Source organism: Triticum urartu, chromosome 3A (assembly GCF_056163025.1).
Source record: "Triticum urartu cultivar PI428250 chromosome 3A, HENAU_Tu73, whole genome shotgun sequence".
NCBI classification, from domain to species: domain Eukaryota; kingdom Viridiplantae; phylum Streptophyta; class Magnoliopsida; order Poales; family Poaceae; genus Triticum; species Triticum urartu.
Window position 1 is genome coordinate 726,364,602 of NC_141875.1, and position 20,483 is coordinate 726,385,084.

The 20,483-nt window shown below is 37.8% G+C and overlaps 2 protein-coding genes across 2 annotated transcripts; both read right to left on the bottom strand.

Moving 5' to 3' along the window:
* Positions 1 to 2,700: 2,700 nt before the first annotated feature.
* Positions 2,701 to 5,990, bottom strand: LOC147982251 (zinc finger BED domain-containing protein RICESLEEPER 2-like). Its single transcript, XM_087514262.1, has 5 exons — positions 5,909 to 5,990; positions 5,047 to 5,229; positions 4,610 to 4,791; positions 3,102 to 3,166; positions 2,701 to 3,012 (listed from the first exon to the last, which is right to left on the bottom strand). Exons 1-5 carry the CDS (start codon positions 5,926 to 5,928, stop codon positions 2,998 to 3,000), a joined length of 465 nt encoding a protein of 154 aa, XP_087370388.1. The 5' UTR covers positions 5,929 to 5,990; the 3' UTR covers positions 2,701 to 2,997.
* Positions 5,991 to 14,656: 8,666 nt separating this feature from the next.
* Positions 14,657 to 17,946, bottom strand: LOC147982252 (zinc finger BED domain-containing protein RICESLEEPER 2-like). Its single transcript, XM_087514264.1, has 5 exons — positions 17,865 to 17,946; positions 17,003 to 17,185; positions 16,566 to 16,747; positions 15,058 to 15,122; positions 14,657 to 14,968 (listed from the first exon to the last, which is right to left on the bottom strand). Exons 1-5 carry the CDS (start codon positions 17,882 to 17,884, stop codon positions 14,954 to 14,956), a joined length of 465 nt encoding a protein of 154 aa, XP_087370390.1. The 5' UTR covers positions 17,885 to 17,946; the 3' UTR covers positions 14,657 to 14,953.
* Positions 17,947 to 20,483: the final 2,537 nt, after the last annotated feature.

Sequence of the window (20,483 nt, forward strand, 5' to 3'; positions counted from 1 at the left end):
ATGCCAAATCAAAGTGCCAAGTCCTAGAGAAGATCAAAATTTGCTCAAGCTAAAGTTAAACATGAAAAATATGCAGATTGGTATATGAAATGTGCAAGTACTTGTACTTCACCTGCATTCCCTCTTGAATGTCTTGAAGACAACTCCAAAAGCTTTGTCCTTGTTCATTGTCAGCATCTATAAGAATCAAATAAGTAGTATGATCATCTAACGAAACATTGCAGCAAGATAATGATAGACTATATGATGATATGTAAAGAAAGACACACCTTTATATTTGTTTCTTATCCAATCTTGTGAACACATCAAGGCCTCTAAGATTTCAGGGGTAAGACGACTACGGTGGTCACTTAGAACTCTACCACTTGTGCTAAATGCTGATTCTAAGGCAACCGTGCTGACCGGAGTTGCAAATATATCACGTGCTAGCAGCCTCAAAGTTGGATAGCGCGTTCCACTAACTTTCCACCAATCTAACACGCTGAATTTATCTTTGGACAATGGAACTAGCTCATCTTCCAAGTAACGGTCTAGCTCAGATTTCATCCTAAAAGATGTTGGCCTTTTTTGAGCAACACGTTCATTGAAGAGTGACATAAGGGCTGGAGCTTGCAAAGAAGAGAATGAGCAAGATGGTTGTTCATGATCATCATCACTCTCAAGATTGTACTCCTCCAACAATGTGCACATCTTGGCAATTATTCCATTAACATAAACCTCACATTCTGGACTAGAAGGACTAATACCATGCAACATAGCAAAGCAAACAAGCAACATTTCATTTTTGTACCGAGGATCAAGAAGTGTAGCCATTCCCATTAGACCTTGAATATCAGTCCAATACTTGTTAAATTTCTCCTCCATGCTAAATGTCATGGCTTCTATCACCTCATTACCACAAGTTGACCATTGCCTCATATTCATTTTAATTTCACAAATCTTGGGAAAATAGATGTTGGCAGTTACATAATCAGTCCCGGAAAACATTTCAGTGATTTCAAAGAACAACCGTAGCCTTTCTACAACATCAATAGAAAAAGCCCATTCTTGCTTAGTAGGGAGACTCTCGTATTGCTTCTCAACCTTCTTTAATCGCTCAAAAACAGCCTTATATGGTAGAGCCACACTAAGCATTGTGTAAGTTGAATTCCACCTAGTCTTACAATCAAGTACTCCCTCCGGTCCTTTTTACTCTGCATATTAGGTTTGTCCGAAGTCAATCTCATCCAACTTTGACCAAGTTTATACAAAAAATTATAGACATTCACATAACAACACCAATATCTTTAGATTCATCTTGGAATATATTTTCATATTATATTTATTAGATATTATAGATGCTAATAATTTCTAATATAAATTTGGTCAAACTTAGCAAAGTTTGACTTTCGGCAAATCCAATGTGCAGAGTAAAAAGGACCAGAGGGAGTATTAACCTTCTTGTTATTTTGACCTTTTGAAACTTAGCAATTTCCTCAAACTTCTCTATTCGTTTTGGTGAGGCAATCCAAAAAGCTACACTCTCTCTAATCTTTTCTATTGCTGGTTTCATAGCATCTAAGCCGTCTTTGATAATTAAATTCAGAATGTGGGCACAACAACGCATGTGAGTCAAGGTACCTTGCAACATGAGCTTGTCCTTCCCTATCCTCTTCACCAACAAGTCAATTGTCTTGTCATTTGAAGAACAATTTTCAACAGTCACCGTTGATAGCTTCTCGTCAAGATTCCAAGCAATCAATGATTCATGAAGTTCTTCAGCTATAACTTCGGCGGTATGAGGAGCTGGCACATAAATAAACCTACAAATGCAATGAACATATGTTATACAACAGCAAATAATATAAAACAACATCAAACAGGGTACTACAGCAGCAAATAATGATAAAACAACATCAAACAGGGTACTACAGCAGCAAATAATGATAAAACAACATCAAACAGGGTACTGCAGCAGCAAACAATGATAAAAACAACATGAAAATATGTTATACAACAGCAAACAGGGCACTACAACAGCAAATAATGATAAAAGCAACATGAAAGTATTCATATACCTCATGATAACACTCCTAAGTTTCCAAGAGTCATCAATGAAATGGCCGGTGATTGCCATGTATCCTTTCTTTTGATTGTCAGCCATCCATAAATCAGTAGTGATAGCCACTCTTGATCGATTTGCAGCCATGTACTCGATAGCCTTCTTGCTTTCAACTTTGTAAGCGTCCAAAATATCCTTCCTATGAACGAAGAGATGACAATTAGACATTGAAGATATTAAACAAAACATAGCATATTAGTTCAACAATCCATAGCAAAGATTTAGTCCCACCTCGCCTGCCGACTAGCAAAATGACATGTTTAAATAGTTCAATAGTCCAACCTCAAGATGGCAACGGGGACGAAACCAACCGGGTTTTGCCTTCCCAAACCCATCCCCGTGAAAAAATCACAAACCCGTCCCCGTCACCGTGCACGGGGCTAGATTTTTGCCCGTCGCCTAAACCCATCGGGTTTTCTAAACCCACGGGGAAATAAGCATGTTAAAGCAAACATAGTAGCAAAATGGAATAGAATTTCAGCAGCAAAAGGGGCATATTTCAGCAGCATAACTTCAACAAATGTCATAATACAATAGTACATGGTTCAGCAACTAAAAGAAGCATATTTCAGCAGCATAACTTGAGCAAAAAAGAGCAATAACAATAGCTACAAGGAGCATATTTCGGCACAAACAGTAGCATATTACAGCCATAAATAGTAGCATATTTCAGCCATAAACAGTCATACATAGTTCACCAAGATGTCCAATTACACAAGTTCTGAAATAGAATTCATGGTTAACAGATCACAAGCACAAATGAGACGAAATGGTCCAATGCATAAGTTCTGAAATATAATTCATAGTTCACAAATCACTTTAAAGTGGGCATCATCATGCCATCTTTCACGTCCCCAAGCCTCCAAAAGATTATCTTCAAAGCATCCAATGCCAAATCAAAGTGCCAAGTCCTAGAGAAGATCAAAATTTGCTCAAGCTAAAGTTAAACATGAAAAATATGCAGATTGGTATATGAAATGTGCAAGTACTTGTACTTCACCTGCATTCCCTCTTGAATGTCTTGAAGACAACTCCAAAAGCTTTGTCCTTGTTCATTGTCAGCATCTATAAGAATCAAATAAGTAGTATGAGCATCTAACGAAACATTGCAGCAAGATAATGATAGACTATATGATGATATGTAAAGAAAGACACACCTTTATATTTGTTTCTTATCCAATCTTGTGAACACATCAAGGCCTCTAAGATTTCAGGGGTAAGACGACTACGGTGGTCACTTAGAACTCTACCACTTGTGCTAAATGCTGATTCTAAGGCAACCGTGCTGACCGGAGTTGCAAATATATCACGTGCTAGCAGCCTCAAAGTTGGATAGCGCGTTCCACTAACTTTCCACCAATCTAACACGCTGAATTTATCTTTGGACAATGGAACTAGCTCATCTTCCAAGTAACGGCCTAGCTCAGATTTCATCCTAAAAGATGTTGGCCTTTTTTGAGCAACACGTTCATTGAAGAGTGACATAAGGGCTGGAGCTTGCAAAGAAGAGAATGGGCAAGATGGTTGTTCATGATCATCATCACTCTCAAGATTGTACTCCTCCAACAATGTGCACATCTTGGCAATTATTCCATTAACATAAACCTCACATTCTGGACTAGAAGGACTAATACCATGCAACATAGCAAAGCAAACAAGCAACATTTCATTTTTGTACCGAGGATCAAGAAGTGTAGCCATTCCCATTAGACCTTGAATATCAGTCCAATACTTGTTAAATTTCTCCTCCATGCTAAATGTCATGGCTTCTATCACCTCATTACCACAAGTTGACCATTGCCTCATATTCATTTTAATTTCACAAATCTTGGGAAAATAGATGTTGGCAGTTACATAATCAGTCCCGGAAAACATTTCAGTGATTTCAAAGAACAACCGTAGCCTTTCTACAACATCAATAGAAAACGCCCATTCTTGCTTAGTAGGGAGACTCTCGTATTGCTTCTCAACCTTCTTTAATCGCTCAAAAACAGCCTTATATGGTAGAGCCACACTAAGCATTGTGTAAGTTGAATTCCACCTAGTCTTACAATCAAGTACTCCCTCCGGTCCTTTTTACTCTGCATATTAGGTTTGTCCGAAGTCAATCTCATCCAACTTTGACCAAGTTTAGACAAAAAATTATAGACATTCACATAACAACACCAATATCTTTAGATTCATCTTGGAATATATTTTCATATTATATTTATTAGATATTATAGATGCTAATAATTTCTAATATAAATTTGGTCAAACTTAGCAAAGTTTGACTTTCGGCAAATCCAATGTGCAGAGTAAAAAGGACCAGAGGGAGTATTAACCTTCTTGTTATTTTGACCTTTTGAAACTTAGCAATTTCCTCAAACTTCTCTATTCGTTTTGGTGAGGCAATCCAAAAAGCTACACTCTCTCTAATCTTTTCTATTGCTGGTTTCATAGCATCTAAGCCGTCTTTGATAATTAAATTCAGAATGTGGGCACAACAACGCATGTGAGTCAAGGTACCTTGCAACATGAGCTTGTCCTTCCCTATCCTCTTCACCAACAAGTCAATTGTCTTGTCATTTGAAGAACAATTGTCAACAGTCACCGTTGATAGCTTCTCGTCAAGATTCCAAGCAATCAATGATTCATGAAGTTCTTCAGCTATAACTTCGGCGGTATGAGGAGCTGGCACATAAATAAACCTACAAATGCAATGAACATATGTTATACAACAGCAAATAATATAAAACAACATCAAACAGGGTACTACAGCAGCAAATAATGATAAAACAACATCAAACAGGGTACTACAGCAGCAAATAATGATAAAACAACATCAAACAGGGTACTGCAGCAGCAAACAATGATAAAAACAACATGAAAATATGTTATACAACAGCAAACAGGGCACTACAGCAGCAAATAATGATAAAAGCAACATGAAAGTATTCATATACCTCATGATAACACTCCTAAGTTTCCAAGAGTCATCAATGAAATGGCCGGTGATTGCCATGTATCCTTTCTTTTGATTGTCAGCCATCCATAAATCAGTAGTGATAGCCACTCTTGATCGATTTGCAGCCATGTACTCGATAGCCTTCTTGCTTTCAACTTTGTAAGCGTCCAAAATATCCTTCCTATGAACGAAGAGATGACAATTAGACATTGAAGATATTAAACAAAACATAGCATATTAGTTCAACAATCCATAGCAAAGATTTAGTCCCACCTCGCCTGCCGACTAGCAAAATGACATGTTTAAATAGTTCAATAGTCCAACCTCAAGATGGCAACGGGGACGAAACCAACCGGGTTTTGCCTTCCCAAACCCATCCCCGTGAAAAAATCACAAACCCGTCCCCGTCACCGTGCACGGGGCTAGATTTTTGCCCGTCGCCTAAACCCATCGGGTTTTCTAAACCCACGGGGAAATAAGCATGTTAAAGCAAACATAGTAGCAAAATGGAATAGAATTTCAGCAGCAAAAGGGGCATATTTCAGCAGCATAACTTCAACAAATGTCATAATACAATAGTACATGGTTCAGCAACTAAAAGAAGCATATTTCAGCAGCATAACTTGAGCAAAAAAGAGCAATAACAATAGCTACAAGGAGCATATTTCGGCACAAACAGTAGCATATTACAGCCATAAATAGTAGCATATTTCAGCCATAAACAGTCATACATAGTTCACCAAGATGTCCAATTACACAAGTTCTGAAATAGAATTCATGGTTAACAGATCACAAGCACAAATGAGACGAAATGGTCCAATGCATAAGTTCTGAAATATAATTCATAGTTCACAAATCACTTTAAAGTGGGCATCATCATGCCATCTTTCACGTCCCCAAGCCTCCAAAAGATTATCTTCAAAGCATCCAATGCCAAATCAAAGTGCCAAGTCCTAGAGAAGATCAAAATTTGCTCAAGCTAAAGTTAAACATGAAAAATATGCAGATTGGTATATGAAATGTGCAAGTACTTGTACTTCACCTGCATTCCCTCTTGAATGTCTTGAAGACAACTCCAAAAGCTTTGTCCTTGTTCATTGTCAGCATCTATAAGAATCAAATAAGTAGTATGAGCATCTAACGAAACATTGCAGCAAGATAATGATAGACTATATGATGATATGTAAAGAAAGACACACCTTTATATTTGTTTCTTATCCAATCTTGTGAACACATCAAGGCCTCTAAGATTTCAGGGGTAAGACGACTACGGTGGTCACTTAGAACTCTACCACTTGTGCTAAATGCTGATTCTAAGGCAACCGTGCTGACCGGAGTTGCAAATATATCACGTGCTAGCAGCCTCAAAGTTGGATAGCGCGTTCCACTAACTTTCCACCAATCTAACACGCTGAATTTATCTTTGGACAATGGAACTAGCTCATCTTCCAAGTAACGGTCTAGCTCAGATTTCATCCTAAAAGATGTTGGCCTTTTTTGAGCAACACGTTCATTGAAGAGTGACATAAGGGCTGGAGCTTGCAAAGAAGAGAATGGGCAAGATGGTTGTTCATGATCATCATCACTCTCAAGATTGTACTCCTCCAACAATGTGCACATCTTGGCAATTATTCCATTAACATAAACCTCACATTCTGGACTAGAAGGACTAATACCATGCAACATAGCAAAGCAAACAAGCAACATTTCATTTTTGTACCGAGGATCAAGAAGTGTAGCCATTCCCATTAGACCTTGAATATCAGTCCAATACTTGTTAAATTTCTCCTCCATGCTAAATGTCATGGCTTCTATCACCTCATTACCACAAGTTGACCATTGCCTCATATTCATTTTAATTTCACAAATCTTGGGAAAATAGATGTTGGCAGTTACATAATCAGTCCCGGAAAACATTTCAGTGATTTCAAAGAACAACCGTAGCCTTTCTACAACATCAATAGAAAAAGCCCATTCTTGCTTAGTAGGGAGACTCTCGTATTGCTTCTCAACCTTCTTTAATCGCTCAAAAACAGCCTTATATGGTAGAGCCACACTAAGCATTGTGTAAGTTGAATTCCACCTAGTCTTACAATCAAGTACTCCCTCCGGTCCTTTTTACTCTGCATATTAGGTTTGTCCGAAGTCAATCTCATCCAACTTTGACCAAGTTTATACAAAAAATTATAGACATTCACATAACAACACCAATATCTTTAGATTCATCTTGGAATATATTTTCATATTATATTTATTAGATATTATAGATGCTAATAATTTCTAATATAAATTTGGTCAAACTTAGCAAAGTTTGACTTTCGGCAAATCCAATGTGCAGAGTAAAAAGGACCAGAGGGAGTATTAACCTTCTTGTTATTTTGACCTTTTGAAACTTAGCAATTTCCTCAAACTTCTCTATTCGTTTTGGTGAGGCAATCCAAAAAGCTACACTCTCTCTAATCTTTTCTATTGCTGGTTTCATAGCATCTAAGCCGTCTTTGATAATTAAATTCAGAATGTGGGCACAACAACGCATGTGAGTCAAGGTACCTTGCAACATGAGCTTGTCCTTCCCTATCCTCTTCACCAACAAGTCAATTGTCTTGTCATTTGAAGAACAATTGTCAACAGTCACCGTTGATAGCTTCTCGTCAAGATTCCAAGCAATCAATGATTCATGAAGTTCTTCAGCTATAACTTCGGCGGTATGAGGAGCTGGCACATAAATAAACCTACAAATGCAATGAACATATGTTATACAACAGCAAATAATATAAAACAACATCAAACAGGGTACTACAGCAGCAAATAATGATAAAACAACATCAAACAGGGTACTACAGCAGCAAATAATGATAAAACAACATCAAACAGGGTACTGCAGCAGCAAACAATGATAAAAACAACATGAAAATATGTTATACAACAGCAAACAGGGCACTACAGCAGCAAATAATGATAAAAGCAACATGAAAGTATTCATATACCTCATGATAACACTCCTAAGTTTCCAAGAGTCATCAATGAAATGGCCGGTGATTGCCATGTATCCTTTCTTTTGATTGTCAGCCATCCATAAATCAGTAGTGATAGCCACTCTTGATCGATTTGCAGCCATGTACTCGATAGCCTTCTTGCTTTCAACTTTGTAAGCGTCCAAAATATCCTTCCTATGAACGAAGAGATGACAATTAGACATTGAAGATATTAAACAAAACATAGCATATTAGTTCAACAATCCATAGCAAAGATTTAGTCCCACCTCGCCTGCCGACTAGCAAAATGACATGTTTAAATAGTTCAATAGTCCAACCTCAAGATGGCAACGGGGACGAAACCAACCGGGTTTTGCCTTCCCAAACCCATCCCCGTGAAAAAATCACAAACCCGTCCCCGTCACCGTGCACGGGGCTAGATTTTTGCCCGTCGCCTAAACCCATCGGGTTTTCTAAACCCACGGGGAAATAAGCATGTTAAAGCAAACATAGTAGCAAAATGGAATAGAATTTCAGCAGCAAAAGGGGCATATTTCAGTAGCATAACTTCAACAAATGTCATAATACAATAGTACATGGTTCAGCAACTAAAAGAAGCATATTTCAGCAGCATAACTTGAGCAAAAAAGAGCAATAACAATAGCTACAAGGAGCATATTTCGGCACAAACAGTAGCATATTACAGCCATAAATAGTAGCATATTTCAGCCATAAACAGTCATACATAGTTCACCAAGATGTCCAATTACACAAGTTCTGAAATAGAATTCATGGTTAACAGATCACAAGCACAAATGAGACGAAATGGTCCAATGCATAAGTTCTGAAATATAATTCATAGTTCAAAAATCACTTTAAAGTGGGCATCATCATGCCATCTTTCACGTCCCCAAGCCTCCAAAAGATTATCTTCAAAGCATCCAATGCCAAATCAAAGTGCCAAGTCCTAGAGAAGATCAAAATTTGCTCAAGCTAAAGTTAAACATGAAAAATATGCAGATTGGTATATGAAATGTGCAAGTACTTGTACTTCACCTGCATTCCCTCTTGAATGTCTTGAAGACAACTCCAAAAGCTTTGTCCTTGTTCATTGTCAGCATCTATAAGAATCAAATAAGTAGTATGAGCATCTAACGAAACATTGCAGCAAGATAATGATAGACTATATGATGATATGTAAAGAAAGACACACCTTTATATTTGTTTCTTATCCAATCTTGTGAACACATCAAGGCCTCTAAGATTTCAGGGGTAAGACGACTACGGTGGTCACTTAGAACTCTACCACTTGTGCTAAATGCTGATTCTAAGGCAACCGTGCTGACCGGAGTTGCAAATATATCACGTGCTAGCAGCCTCAAAGTTGGATAGCGCGTTCCACTAACTTTCCACCAATCTAACACGCTGAATTTATCTTTGGACAATGGAACTAGCTCATCTTCCAAGTAACGGCCTAGCTCAGATTTCATCCTAAAAGATGTTGGCCTTTTTTGAGCAACACGTTCATTGAAGAGTGACATAAGGGCTGGAGCTTGCAAAGAAGAGAATGGGCAAGATGGTTGTTCATGATCATCATCACTCTCAAGATTGTACTCCTCCAACAATGTGCACATCTTGGCAATTATTCCATTAACATAAACCTCACATTCTGGACTAGAAGGACTAATACCATGCAACATAGCAAAGCAAACAAGCAACATTTCATTTTTGTACCGAGGATCAAGAAGTGTAGCCATTCCCATTAGACCTTGAATATCAGTCCAATACTTGTTAAATTTCTCCTCCATGCTAAATGTCATGGCTTCTATCACCTCATTACCACAAGTTGACCATTGCCTCATATTCATTTTAATTTCACAAATCTTGGGAAAATAGATGTTGGCAGTTACATAATCAGTCCCGGAAAACATTTCAGTGATTTCAAAGAACAACCGTAGCCTTTCTACAACATCAATAGAAAACGCCCATTCTTGCTTAGTAGGGAGACTCTCGTATTGCTTCTCAACCTTCTTTAATCGCTCAAAAACAGCCTTATATGGTAGAGCCACACTAAGCATTGTGTAAGTTGAATTCCACCTAGTCTTACAATCAAGTACTCCCTCCGGTCCTTTTTACTCTGCATATTAGGTTTGTCCGAAGTCAATCTCATCCAACTTTGACCAAGTTTAGACAAAAAATTATAGACATTCACATAACAACACCAATATCTTTAGATTCATCTTGGAATATATTTTCATATTATATTTATTAGATATTATAGATGCTAATAATTTCTAATATAAATTTGGTCAAACTTAGCAAAGTTTGACTTTCGGCAAATCCAATGTGCAGAGTAAAAAGGACCAGAGGGAGTATTAACCTTCTTGTTATTTTGACCTTTTGAAACTTAGCAATTTCCTCAAACTTCTCTATTCGTTTTGGTGAGGCAATCCAAAAAGCTACACTCTCTCTAATCTTTTCTATTGCTGGTTTCATAGCATCTAAGCCGTCTTTGATAATTAAATTCAGAATGTGGGCACAACAACGCATGTGAGTCAAGGTACCTTGCAACATGAGCTTGTCCTTCCCTATCCTCTTCACCAACAAGTCAATTGTCTTGTCATTTGAAGAACAATTGTCAACAGTCACCGTTGATAGCTTCTCGTCAAGATTCCAAGCAATCAATGATTCATGAAGTTCTTCAGCTATAACTTCGGCGGTATGAGGAGCTGGCACATAAATAAACCTACAAATGCAATGAACATATGTTATACAACAGCAAATAATATAAAACAACATCAAACAGGGTACTACAGCAGCAAATAATGATAAAACAACATCAAACAGGGTACTACAGCAGCAAATAATGATAAAACAACATCAAACAGGGTACTGCAGCAGCAAACAATGATAAAAACAACATGAAAATATGTTATACAACAGCAAACAGGGCACTACAGCAGCAAATAATGATAAAAGCAACATGAAAGTATTCATATACCTCATGATAACACTCCTAAGTTTCCAAGAGTCATCAATGAAATGGCCGGTGATTGCCATGTATCCTTTCTTTTGATTGTCAGCCATCCATAAATCAGTAGTGATAGCCACTCTTGATCGATTTGCAGCCATGTACTCGATAGCCTTCTTGCTTTCAACTTTGTAAGCGTCCAAAATATCCTTCCTATGAACGAAGAGATGACAATTAGACATTGAAGATATTAAACAAAACATAGCATATTAGTTCAACAATCCATAGCAAAGATTTAGTCCCACCTCGCCTGCCGACTAGCAAAATGACATGTTTAAATAGTTCAATAGTCCAACCTCAAGATGGCAACGGGGACGAAACCAACCGGGTTTTGCCTTCCCAAACCCATCCCCGTGAAAAAATCACAAACCCGTCCCCGTCACCGTGCACGGGGCTAGATTTTTGCCCGTCGCCTAAACCCATCGGGTTTTCTAAACCCACGGGGAAATAAGCATGTTAAAGCAAACATAGTAGCAAAATGGAATAGAATTTCAGCAGCAAAAGGGGCATATTTCAGCAGCATAACTTCAACAAATGTCATAATACAATAGTACATGGTTCAGCAACTAAAAGAAGCATATTTCAGCAGCATAACTTGAGCAAAAAAGAGCAATAACAATAGCTACAAGGAGCATATTTCGGCACAAACAGTAGCATATTACAGCCATAAATAGTAGCATATTTCAGCCATAAACAGTCATACATAGTTCACCAAGATGTCCAATTACACAAGTTCTGAAATAGAATTCATGGTTAACAGATCACAAGCACAAATGAGACGAAATGGTCCAATGCATAAGTTCTGAAATATAATTCATAGTTCACAAATCACTTTAAAGTGGGCATCATCATGCCATCTTTCACGTCCCCAAGCCGCCAAAAGATTATCTTCAAAGCATCCAATGCCAAATCAAAGTGCCAAGTCCTAGAGAAGATCAAAATTTGCTCAAGCTAAAGTTAAACATGAAAAATATGCAGATTGGTATATGAAATGTGCAAGTACTTGTACTTCACCTGCATTCCCTCTTGAATGTCTTGAAGACAACTCCAAAAGCTTTGTCCTTGTTCATTGTCAGCATCTATAAGAATCAAATAAGTAGTATGAGCATCTAACGAAACATTGCAGCAAGATAATGATAGACTATATGATGATATGTAAAGAAAGACACACCTTTATATTTGTTTCTTATCCAATCTTGTGAACACATCAAGGCCTCTAAGATTTCAGGGGTAAGACGACTACGGTGGTCACTTAGAACTCTACCACTTGTGCTAAATGCTGATTCTAAGGCAACCGTGCTGACCGGAGTTGCAAATATATCACGTGCTAGCAGCCTCAAAGTTGGATAGCGCGTTCCACTAACTTTCCACCAATCTAACACGCTGAATTTATCTTTGGACAATGGAACTAGCTCATCTTCCAAGTAACGGCCTAGCTCAGATTTCATCCTAAAAGATGTTGGCCTTTTTTGAGCAACACGTTCATTGAAGAGTGACATAAGGGCTGGAGCTTGCAAAGAAGAGAATGGGCAAGATGGTTGTTCATGATCATCATCACTCTCAAGATTGTACTCCTCCAACAATGTGCACATCTTGGCAATTATTCCATTAACATAAACCTCACATTCTGGACTAGAAGGACTAATACCATGCAACATAGCAAAGCAAACAAGCAACATTTCATTTTTGTACCGAGGATCAAGAAGTGTAGCCATTCCCATTAGACCTTGAATATCAGTCCAATACTTGTTAAATTTCTCCTCCATGCTAAATGTCATGGCTTCTATCACCTCATTACCACAAGTTGACCATTGCCTCATATTCATTTTAATTTCACAAATCTTGGGAAAATAGATGTTGGCAGTTACATAATCAGTCCCGGAAAACATTTCAGTGATTTCAAAGAACAACCGTAGCCTTTCTACAACATCAATAGAAAACGCCCATTCTTGCTTAGTAGGGAGACTCTCGTATTGCTTCTCAACCTTCTTTAATCGCTCAAAAACAGCCTTATATGGTAGAGCCACACTAAGCATTGTGTAAGTTGAATTCCACCTAGTCTTACAATCAAGTACTCCCTCCGGTCCTTTTTACTCTGCATATTAGGTTTGTCCGAAGTCAATCTCATCCAACTTTGACCAAGTTTATACAAAAAATTATAGACATTCACATAACAACACCAATATCTTTAGATTCATCTTGGAATATATTTTCATATTATATTTATTAGATATTATAGATGCTAATAATTTCTAATATAAATTTGGTCAAACTTAGCAAAGTTTGACTTTCGGCAAATCCAATGTGCAGAGTAAAAAGGACCAGAGGGAGTATTAACCTTCTTGTTATTTTGACCTTTTGAAACTTAGCAATTTCCTCAAACTTCTCTATTCGTTTTGGTGAGGCAATCCAAAAAGCTACACTCTCTCTAATCTTTTCTATTGCTGGTTTCATAGCATCTAAGCCGTCTTTGATAATTAAATTCAGAATGTGGGCACAACAACGCATGTGAGTCAAGGTACCTTGCAACATGAGCTTGTCCTTCCCTATCCTCTTCACCAACAAGTCAATTGTCTTGTCATTTGAAGAACAATTGTCAACAGTCACCGTTGATAGCTTCTCGTCAAGATTCCAAGCAATCAATGATTCATGAAGTTCTTCAGCTATAACTTCGGCGGTATGAGGAGCTGGCACATAAATAAACCTACAAATGCAATGAACATATGTTATACAACAGCAAATAATATAAAACAACATCAAACAGGGTACTACAGCAGCAAATAATGATAAAACAACATCAAACAGGGTACTACAGCAGCAAATAATGATAAAACAACATCAAACAGGGTACTGCAGCAGCAAACAATGATAAAAACAACATGAAAATATGTTATACAACAGCAAACAGGGCACTACAGCAGCAAATAATGATAAAAGCAACATGAAAGTATTCATATACCTCATGATAACACTCCTAAGTTTCCAAGAGTCATCAATGAAATGGCCGGTGATTGCCATGTATCCTTTCTTTTGATTGTCAGCCATCCATAAATCAGTAGTGATAGCCACTCTTGATCGATTTGCAGCCATGTACTCGATAGCCTTCTTGCTTTCAACTTTGTAAGCGTCCAAAATATCCTTCCTATGAACGAAGAGATGACAATTAGACATTGAAGATATTAAACAAAACATAGCATATTAGTTCAACAATCCATAGCAAAGATTTAGTCCCACCTCGCCTGCCGACTAGCAAAATGACATGTTTAAATAGTTCAATAGTCCAACCTCAAGATGGCAACGGGGACGAAACCAACCGGGTTTTGCCTTCCCAAACCCATCCCCGTGAAAAAATCACAAACCCGTCCCCGTCACCGTGCACGGGGCTAGATTTTTGCCCGTCGCCTAAACCCATCGGGTTTTCTAAACCCACGGGGAAATAAGCATGTTAAAGCAAACATAGTAGCAAAATGGAATAGAATTTCAGCAGCAAAAGGGGCATATTTCAGCAGCATAACTTCAACAAATGTCATAATACAATAGTACATGGTTCAGCAACTAAAAGAAGCATATTTCAGCAGCATAACTTGAGCAAAAAAGAGCAATAACAATAGCTACAAGGAGCATATTTCGGCACAAACAGTAGCATATTACAGCCATAAATAGTAGCATATTTCAGCCATAAACAGTCATACATAGTTCACCAAGATGTCCAATTACACAAGTTCTGAAATAGAATTCATGGTTAACAGATCACAAGCACAAATGAGACGAAATGGTCCAATGCATAAGTTCTGAAATATAATTCATAGTTCACAAATCACTTTAAAGTGGGCATCATCATGCCATCTTTCACGTCCCCAAGCCTCCAAAAGATTATCTTCAAAGCATCCAATGCCAAATCAAAGTGCCAAGTCCTAGAGAAGATCAAAATTTGCTCAAGCTAAAGTTAAACATGAAAAATATGCAGATTGGTATATGAAATGTGCAAGTACTTGTACTTCACCTGCATTCCCTCTTGAATGTCTTGAAGACAACTCCAAAAGCTTTGTCCTTGTTCATTGTCAGCATCTATAAGAATCAAATAAGTAGTATGAGCATCTAACGAAACATTGCAGCAAGATAATGATAGACTATATGATGATATGTAAAGAAAGACACACCTTTATATTTGTTTCTTATCCAATCTTGTGAACACATCAAGGCCTCTAAGATTTCAGGGGTAAGACGACTACGGTGGTCACTTAGAACTCTACCACTTGTGCTAAATGCTGATTCTAAGGCAACCGTGCTGACCGGAGTTGCAAATATATCACGTGCTAGCAGCCTCAAAGTTGGATAGCGCGTTCCACTAACTTTCCACCAATCTAACACGCTGAATTTATCTTTGGACAATGGAACTAGCTCATCTTCCAAGTAACGGTCTAGCTCAGATTTCATCCTAAAAGATGTTGGCCTTTTTTGAGCAACACGTTCATTGAAGAGTGACATAAGGGCTGGAGCTTGCAAAGAAGAGAATGGGCAAGATGGTTGTTCATGATCATCATCACTCTCAAGATTGTACTCCTCCAACAATGTGCACATCTTGGCAATTATTCCATTAACATAAACCTCACATTCTGGACTAGAAGGACTAATACCATGCAACATAGCAAAGCAAACAAGCAACATTTCATTTTTGTACCGAGGATCAAGAAGTGTAGCCATTCCCATTAGACCTTGAATATCAGTCCAATACTTGTTAAATTTCTCCTCCATGCTAAATGTCATGGCTTCTATCACCTCATTACCACAAGTTGACCATTGCCTCATATTCATTTTAATTTCACAAATCTTGGGAAAATAGATGTTGGCAGTTACATAATCAGTCCCGGAAAACATTTCAGTGATTTCAAAGAACAACCGTAGCCTTTCTACAACATCAATAGAAAAAGCCCATTCTTGCTTAGTAGGGAGACTCTCGTATTGCTTCTCAACCTTCTTTAATCGCTCAAAAACAGCCTTATATGGTAGAGCCACACTAAGCATTGTGTAAGTTGAATTCCACCTAGTCTTACAATCAAGTACTCCCTCCGGTCCTTTTTACTCTGCATATTAGGTTTGTCCGAAGTCAATCTCATCCAACTTTGACCAAGTTTATACAAAAAATTATAGACATTCACATAACAACACCAATATCTTTAGATTCATCTTGGAATATATTTTCATATTATATTTATTAGATATTATAGATGCTAATAATTTCTAATATAAATTTGGTCAAACTTAGCAAAGTTTGACTTTCGGCAAATCCAATGTGCAGAGTAAAAAGGACCAGAGGGAGTATTAACCTTCTTGTTATTTTGACCTTTTGAAACTTAGCAATTTCCTCAAACTTCTCTATTCGTTTTGGTGAGGCAATCCAAAAAGCTACACTCTCTCTAATCTTTTCTATTGCTGGTTTCATAGCATCTAAGCCGTCTTTGATAATTAAATTCAGAATGTGGGCACAACAACGCATGTGAGTCAAGGTACCTTGCAACATGAGCTTGTCCTTCCCTATCCTCTTCACCAACAAGTCAATTGTCTTGTCATTTGAAGAACAATTGTCAACAGTCACCGTTGATAGCTTCTCGTCAAGATTCCAAGCAATCAATGATTCATGAAGTTCTTCAGCTATAACTTCGGCGGTATGAGGAGCTGGCACATAAATAAACCTACAAATGCAATGAACATATGTTATACAACAGCAAATAATATAAAACAACATCAAACAGGGTACTACAGCAGCAAATAATGATAAAACAACATCAAACAGGGTACTACAGCAGCAAATAATGATAAAACAACATCAAACAGGGTACTGCAGCAGCAAACAATGATAAAAACAACATGAAAATATGTTATACAACAGCAAACAGGGCACTACAGCAGCAAATAATGATAAAAGCAACATGAAAGTATTCATATACCTCATGATAACACTCCTAAGTTTCCAAGAGTCATCAATGAAATGGCCGGTGATTGCCATGTATCCTTTCTTTTGATTGTCAGCCATCCATAAATCAGTAGTGATAGCCACTCTTGATCGATTTGCAGCCATGTACTCGATAGCCTTCTTGCTTTCAACTTTGTAAGCGTCCAAAATATCCTTCCTATGAACGAAGAGATGACAATTAGACATTGAAGATATTAAACAAAACATAGCATATTAGTTCAACAATCCATAGCAAAGATTTAGTCCCACCTCGCCTGCCGACTAGCAAAATGACATGTTTAAATAGTTCAATAGTCCAACCTCAAGATGGCAACGGGGACGAAACCAACCGGGTTTTGCCTTCCCAAACCCATCCCCGTGAAAAAATCACAAACCCGTCCCCGTCACCGTGCACGGGGCTAGATTTTTGCCCGTCGCCTAAACCCATCGGGTTTTCTAAACCCACGGGGAAATAAGCATGTTAAAGCAAACATAGTAGCAAAATGGAATAGAATTTCAGCAGCAAAAGGGGCATATTTCAGCAGCATAACTTCAACAAATGTCATAATACAATAGTACATGGTTCAGCAACTAAAAGAAGCATATTTCAGCAGCATAACTTGAGCAAAAAAGAGCAATAACAATAGCTACAAGGAGCATATTTCGGCACAAACAGTAGCATATTACAGCCATAAATAGTAGCATATTTCAGCCATAAACAGTCATACATAGTTCACCAAGATGTCCAATTACACAAGTTCTGAAATAGAATTCATGGTTAACAGATCACAAGCACAAATGAGACGAAATGGTCCAATGCATAAGTTCTGAAATATAATTCATAGTTCACAAATCACTTTAAAGTGGGCATCATCATGCCATCTTTCACGTCCCCAAGCCTCCAAAAGATTATCTTCAAAGCATCCAATGCCAAATCAAAGTGCCAAGTCCTAGAGAAGATCAAAATTTGCTCAAGCTAAAGTTAAACATGAAAAATATGCAGATTGGTATATGAAATGTGCAAGTACTTGTACTTCACCTGCATTCCCTCTTGAATGTCTTGAAGACAACTCCAAAAGCTTTGTCCTTGTTCATTGTCAGCATCTATAAGAATCAAATAAGTAGTATGAGCATCTAACGAAACATTGCAGCAAGATAATGATAGACTATATGATGATATGTAAAGAAAGACACACCTTTATATTTGTTTCTTATCCAATCTTGTGAACACATCAAGGCCTCTAAGATTTCAGGGGTAAGACGACTACGGTGGTCACTTAGAACTCTACCACTTGTGCTAAATGCTGATTCTAAGGCAACCGTGCTGACCGGAGTTGCAAATATATCACGTGCTAGCAGCCTCAAAGTTGGATAGCGCGTTCCACTAACTTTCCACCAATCTAACACGCTGAATTTATCTTTGGACAATGGAACTAGCTCATCTTCCAAGTAACGGCCTAGCTCAGATTTCATCCTAAAAGATGTTGGCCTTTTTTGAGCAACACGTTCATTGAAGAGTGACATAAGGGCTGGAGCTTGCAAAGAAGAGAATGGGCAAGATGGTTGTTCATGATCATCATCACTCTCAAGATTGTACTCCTCCAACAATGTGCACATCTTGGCAATTATTCCATTAACATAAACCTCACATTCTGGACTAGAAGGACTAATACCATGCAACATAGCAAAGCAAACAAGCAACATTTCATTTTTGTACCGAGGATCAAGAAGTGTAGCCATTCCCATTAGACCTTGAATATCAGTCCAATACTTGTTAAATTTCTCCTCCATGCTAAATGTCATGGCTTCTATCACCTCATTACCACAAGTTGACCATTGCCTCATATTCATTTTAATTTCACAAATCTTGGGAAAATAGATGTTGGCAGTTACATAATCAGTCCCGGAAAACATTTCAGTGATTTCAAAGAACAACCGTAGCCTTTCTACAACATCAATAGAAAACGCCCATTCTTGCTTAGTAGGGAGACTCTCGTATTGCTTCTCAACCTTCTTTAATCGCTCAAAAACAGCCTTATATGGTAGAGCCACACTAAGCATTGTGTAAGTTGAATTCCACCTAGTCTTACAATCAAGTACTCCCTCCGGTCCTTTTTACTCTGCATATTAGGTTTGTCCGAAGTCAATCTCATCCAACTTTGACCAAGTTTATACAAAAAATTATAGACATTCACATAACAACACCAATATCTTTAGATTCATCTTGGAATATATTTTCATATTATATTTATTAGATATTATAGATGCTAATAATTTCTAATATAAATTTGGTCAAACTTAGCAAAGTTTGACTTTCGGCAAATCCAATGTGCAGAGTAAAAAGGACCAGAGGGAGTATTAACCTTCTTGTTATTTTGACCTTTTGAAACTTAGCAATTTCCTCAAACTTCTCTATTCGTTTTGGTGAGGCAATCCAAAAAGCTACACTCTCTCTAATCTTTTCTATTGCTGGTTTCATAGCATCTAAGCCGTCTTTGATAATTAAATTCAGAATGTGGGCACAACAACGCATGTGAGTCAAGGTACCTTGCAACATGAGCTTGTCCTTCCCTATCCTCTTCACCAACAAGTCAATTGTCTTGTCATTTGAAGAACAATTGTCAACAGTCACCGTTGATAGCTTCTCGTCAAGATTCCAAGCAATCAATGATTCATGAAGTTCTTCAGCTATAACTTCGGCGGTATGAGGAGCTGGCACATAAATAAACCTACAAATGCAATGAACATATGTTATACAACAGCAAATAATATAAAACAACATCAAACAGGGTACTACAGCAGCAAATAATGATAAAACAACATCAAACAGGGTACTACAGCAGCAAATAATGATAAACAACATCAAACAGGGTACTGCAGCAGCAAACAATGATAAAAACAACATGAAAATATGTTATACAACAGCAAACAGGGCACTACAGCAGCAAATAATGATAAAAGCAACATGAAAGTATTCATATACCTCATGATAACACTCCTAAGTTTCCAAGAGTCATCAATGAAATGGCCGGTGATTGCCATGTATCCTTTCTTTTGATTGTCAGCCATCCATAAATCAGTAGTGATAGCCACTCTTGATCGATTTGCAGCCATGTACTCGATAGCCTTCTTGCTTTCAACTTTGTAAGCGTCCAAAATATCCTTCCTATGAACGAAGAGATGACAATTAGACATTGAAGATATTAAACAAAACATAGCATATTAGTTCAACAATCCATAGCAAAGATTTAGTCCCACCTCGCCTGCCGACTAGCAAAATGACATGTTTAAATAGTTCAATAGTCCAACCTCAAGATGGCAACGGGGACGAAACCAACCGGGTTTTGCCTTCCCAAACCCATCCCCGTGAAAAAATCACAAACCCGTCCCCGTCACCGTGCACGGGGCTAGATTTTTGCCCGTCGCCTAAACCCATCGGGTTTTCTAAACCCACGGGGAAATAAGCATGTTAAAGC